The following is a 5653-nucleotide window of genomic DNA, read 5'->3' on the forward strand; positions in this document are numbered from 1 at the left end:
GATTTACACACCTTAATTCACCTCTACTAATATTAATGAGAAAATGCACAACTCTTATGCCAAACTTACATAACATTCACTCTAGGAATGAACCTAGATCACCAACATATATGAATTAAAATGATAATTATAATGGTTTGTCATACAGATTTTTTTTCATTGGGGTAAAGCTATTAAATATAAGAAGAATGACATGTTTCATTATTTCAAGAGCTTTCAGGAGTTTTATATAATAGGAAATAGATTCATATGTGTGTAAGTCTTTCACAACAACAATATTGTATTATAAGTTTTGCAAACATGAATACATAATGTAATGTAACTGTCTTCATTTTGAGATGTAATATTATTTGAATAATATAGTCAAAGACTATTGAGTTGGCTTCACACAAATTATTAAGGGATTACAAAGAATGAGTTGATTATGTATAAAATTATTGGAATCTTTGTCAAATTGTGTGAAGTTAAATATTTGGCAAGCATTGTATTGTAAATGAGGCACATATTTTCATTTTAGTGTCATAAAAGGAAGAGCCACCTAGGTCTTGTAGAGCTTAAAGTGTATGAAAGGGCAAATTTGAAATATGTCTCATGTTCATTGGATAATCTCCCAATGTATTTGAGTATAAGGTCTAACTAATCTTTAGGAGTCATTGAGGTATAGGGTTGGAGAACCAACAAGGGGGAGAGAGGTTTATGTGTTGGAAAAAATCTAGATCTATGTCAAGAAAATTTTGTATTTGAAGCAACAATAATATATTTAAAATCTCAAATAGTCATACAGGTTGGCATGTTCACCAAAATGAAAAGGGAAAATTATTTTTTCTAAGTTATTTCTTATTTCCTTTTTTTCATGATCTTTATTCTAGCATTTATTATAGTTATATTAATAAAAAACTTCATACATTTTCATCAATCTAAAAACTAAGGAAATGAGAATAGATTGATCATAGAAAAGGACTAAAGAGTATGGTTAGAGATGGTTTAGTATTTTTGGTAGTTGATGTAGCTCTATCATTGTGTTATGGGCTATGTTTGATCAAGAGCAAGAATACAATTTTTTTATTCCATTCACATCTTTTGTGTTTTTAGTCTTTGTCTTAAGATGACAAAACCATGCATGTTTTTATCTACTTTATACTTTATACAAAACATCCAAATGATCACATCGCACTATCTTTTTATCATAAAAATAATTTCAAGAACATTACATGTAGCTCAATATATTTATATACTAGCAATTGCACCTTGGTGTGCAATGGGTACGCCGAACAAGTATAATCAGAAAATTATGGTCTATTTGTTGCATACATTTGTGTAATACATGAAGTGAATTTCTTGATTCAATATAAAAAAATACGCAAGGTCAATTGGTAAGTCATATAAAAATGTTGTTTGTGCAATGAAGGTCTCAATGGATATGTGAGAGATATGAATACAAACATGATTGAAATAAAACCTCTATATGAAAAAGATAATTAGGCTCCATTCCCAGTAAACTCATGTTATGTTTGTAATAGGGAGAGAGGAAAACATAGGGAGAGAGAGGGGGGGAGAGTGAGGGAGAGAGATCAAGGTAGGGAAATAGAGATAAAGAGGAAGATATAAATATGAATGGAGAGAGAGAGAGAGAGAGAGAGAGAGAGAGAGAGAGAGAGAGAGAGAGAGAGAGAGAGAGAGAGAGAGAGAGAGAGAGAGATGTGTGTGTGTAGAGAGAGGAGAGGGAGACAAGAGAAAAGAGATAGTCAAATAGAGATGGAGAGAGAGAGAAATAAGGGGATATAGAGATGGAGAAATAAAGGGAGGGAGGGAGAAATAAAGTGGAAGAGATGGAGATATATGGGAAGAAAAAGGGATAGATATGGATATACAAAAAATAAAAAGGGAGAGATGTAGAAATAGAAAGATCAGTAGGGCTATAGGGAGGGGGCAAGGGAGGGCAAGATATGGAGAGAGAGAGAGAGAGAGAGAGAGAGAGAGAGAGAGATACCTCAATTTCTAGAGAGAGAGAGAGGGAAAAAGGGAGAGATATAGATAGAGGGTGATATAGAGAGAGGGAAAGAGAGATAGCGAAATAGAGGCATAGAAGATATGGAGAGAGAGAGAGAGAGAGAGAGAGAGAGATGAGATAGATAGTTATGAATTAAATTTATTTTAATTACTTTTGATTATTAATTGTAATTTCATAAAAGGACATAAATAATTAAAATAAATTTAAAACTTAAATCTAAGTTAAAATGAAGCCTATTAAAAAGATTAAAAAACAATGAAGTGTTACCAATAACCTACATCATCATGTGAACTACATCTTGCTAGCTAGCACGTTGACTAAAAGTCACCACATCTTGCTAGCTAGAACAAAGGGAGAGATCATGGCTATTGGATGAAGACATGAGGCCCATTCAATGATTTGTGCTATGCACCATTCATAAAAATCTATGTGCCATATCTACACATAATGTCCCATATTGTCAATGATGTTGATGAGAAAAAAATGAACATAGTTTGACAAAAAGAAATGACAAAACCCTACCAAAGCCTAATAAAATAATCTCCCATAATGCAAGAAGGGAAAAAGTGAGAAAATAAATTAGCACTATCTTTATACTTTATACTTTATACTTTATACAAAAACATCCAAATGATCACATCGCACTATCTTTTTATCATAAAAATAATTTCAAGAACATTACATGTAGCTCAATATATTTATATATTAAATAAATAAATCATTATGTTATATATTTAAATAAAAAATGAAAGAGTCAATATTAAACAAGAGATAAAAATACTACATATAGACGACCCATTTTTTTTCAAATTATAACAATAATCTCTCCTCCCCTAGCTTACCCCCCCCAAAAAAAAAAATCAAAATCATATGAAAGACAATTTGACCATTAAAAATGTTTCAATTACACAAAAGGTAAAAGTACTAAATAGAAAGAGATGTCTAATTTTTTTTCAGATTGTAATAATAGTTGCCCCTAAGAAATGAAAATTGTGTGTAAGAGAATTTAGCCATTGAAAACGTAAGCAAAAGGTAAAAGTATTAAATAAATAAAGATACCTTTTTTTAAAAAATTATAATAATATTCCTAATAAAAAAACCAAAGCCGCTCATGTAAGACAATTTGATCATTGTACGCGTTTCAAAAATAAAATATGAAACTATATCTTAAACAAGATGTAAAAGAACTAAATAGAAACACCCCTTTTTTTCCAAATTATAAGAATATTCTTGAAAAAAAAATAAAAAATTATTTGACCATTTAAAACATCTCAATTATAAAATATAAAACTAAAAAAATCAAAATCAACAATTTGATCATTAAAGACTTCTCAATTATGACCATTTGACCATTTCTCAAATAACTAAAATAATCAAAATCAACAATTCCACCATTAAAAAGTCTCAATCATAAAATTATAAAATCAACCATTTGACCATTGAAAACGTCTCAAGTAGGTATAAAATATGAAACGGAAAAATGGAACTTCTTTACTTAGAAATTCCTGACGGAATTGTAGGACGTCAAATCAAGACCGGCCATGAAAGCTTTTCCCTTTATAGATGCTCCAGACTGTGAGAGCATGGGATGATGTCCAGAAAGACGGTGCCAGATGCCTTCATCACCACGGCTAAACTTGGCAACTTCACATGAATTCCTCCCCCACTAACTATTTTTGGAAAGTTGCCCCAATAACTACTGTACGATGCCCCACCCTTGCCCTGGCATACATTGAATAGCTAGGGCAGATAAATGTACCTTTATGCATTGTTTATCCCTCTCATGAAGGAACGAACCTGTGGGAGAATTCAGAGGGTAAAGGAGGTGGTTTTGATTTTATTAGGTATTATGGAGAATTCAGGTTGCAGAGCAGAGGTAAAGAAGCGGGCAATACAAGAAGAAGAAAAAGAAGAGGAGGCCACTAGCGATGTCGACGAGTTTTTCGCTCTACTCCAGCGAATCAGGGAAACAGGTAAGCAATTTCCTGCGCTCCAAAAGCCAAATCCTACCAAATCCCTCACTTCTTTACAGGCGGGAAATTGTAATTCAGTATGGCCGCTGTCATTTGAGTGGGAAGATTTCGGCAGCGCCGGGAATAGAACCCGCGACGTCAAACCCTCGCCTCCAGAAAATGCAGAGGTGCTGAATCTCAATTCCAAACGAGGCGTGAAACGGCAGAATGTGTATTTGGATGAGGAAAATAATGGCGATATAGAGATGCTGGATCTCAACTTGCCCTCCACCCCGCCAGTGCTGCAACTCTTTTACTAAACACACGTATTATTAGCCTGGACATTGGCATTTTCCTGGCTTTTTAACAGTTTTTTTTCCGTTCTTAAGGTGTTTATTTTGTGCTTATTTTAGTAAATGGCGAAGAAACAGGGTTCTTAGTCAGGGTTTCTTTTGTAATGACTTTATCTGTTCTTACGAAGTTCTTTCGTTGGATTTCGTTTTGATTGGTGCTTGCTGATAACAATTTATTGGTTACATAAACGTTTGTGTTTTATTTCTTGATCCATGGTTTTAAATATTGGTAATGGTTTGAAATGATTCTGTAAATTGTTTTCCATCAATGTTTATGTATGTGGGAAAAATGGGTTGTTAGAATTTAAAATGTGAAAAATACGTAAAAAAAACCAATCCACACACACACAAGACTTCTTGATGCAAGCTATGGAGTAACGATGCGTTACTCAGCTTCCCAAGGAGGGTCCCATGGTTCTCTATCTCACAATGTCCCTCAAACCAATGTTTTGCTCTCAGATTACTGAGCAAAATGGTTTAGGGATGGCAAATATGAGAACGAGAGAGATTTTAACTGTTTTTAATATGAGATGTGTTATAAGCTAGATGAGATGCTAGAAATGCAATAAACTAAATGATAAGATGACAAGGTTAGTATGAATACTATCCTAGCATACTATATTTAATCTATGATTGAGCTAAAATGATAAATAAACTACTTTAGCATGCATGTTCATGATTAATTCTGATCTAAAAGAGGCTAAATGATGAGCATAAGATGATATGAAAGCTTGAAAGAATTTGAGCATAAGTGTGATGCTTCAAATTTGAAAGATGATTGTTTAAAATGGAGGAATGAGAGCTCTATTTATAGCACAAACAGGGCAATGGATGGCCAAGATTGAAAGGTTTAATCAAGGGCCAGGTTTGAAAGTTGGGGATCCATGTGCACAATTGGCACCAATGACATGGTGACAAGTGTCCACACTAGATTGGGTTGAAAGAAGAGGTTGGAGGCATTAAAGGCCTGAGGAGACCTCATGGTTATCTAAAGGCTAAGGGTCAAGTCTAAGTTAGGTTTACCCACTAAATTAGGATCTAATCCAAAGATAAACCTTTGTGCAAATGATTAAGAGATAATCATGGTCAAAGCATTAATGACCTGATGAGACCCTTGGGTTGGATAGAGGTTGAGTCAAAACAAATGTTTTAACCATGTGGGAGGGTTTGAAATAACCATTAATGGTTATTGGAGATTTTGGGGATTAAGTGGTTGAAGGTTGGAAGCCTTCAATGGTTTTCAAAGACTTTAGGGTTTTAGTGGTTGAAGGTTGAAAACCTTCAATGGTTATCCAAGACTTTGGGCCATTTGAGAAGTGACCTCCCTTTGCTTAGGG

General features: G+C 33.7%; 1 protein-coding gene across 1 annotated transcript; it reads left to right on the forward strand.

Annotated features, from left to right (window-relative positions):
* The first annotated feature begins 3570 nt into the window (after positions 1-3570).
* Positions 3571-4526, forward strand: LOC131047420 (uncharacterized). The gene has a single exon (XM_057981307.1). It carries the CDS (start codon positions 3765-3767, stop codon positions 4281-4283), a length of 519 nt encoding a protein of 172 aa, XP_057837290.1. The 5' UTR covers positions 3571-3764; the 3' UTR covers positions 4284-4526.
* Positions 4527-5653: the final 1127 nt, after the last annotated feature.

This window comes from Cryptomeria japonica, chromosome 2 (genome assembly GCF_030272615.1).
Source record: "Cryptomeria japonica chromosome 2, Sugi_1.0, whole genome shotgun sequence".
Classification (NCBI taxonomy): Eukaryota; Viridiplantae; Streptophyta; class Pinopsida; order Cupressales; family Cupressaceae; genus Cryptomeria; species Cryptomeria japonica.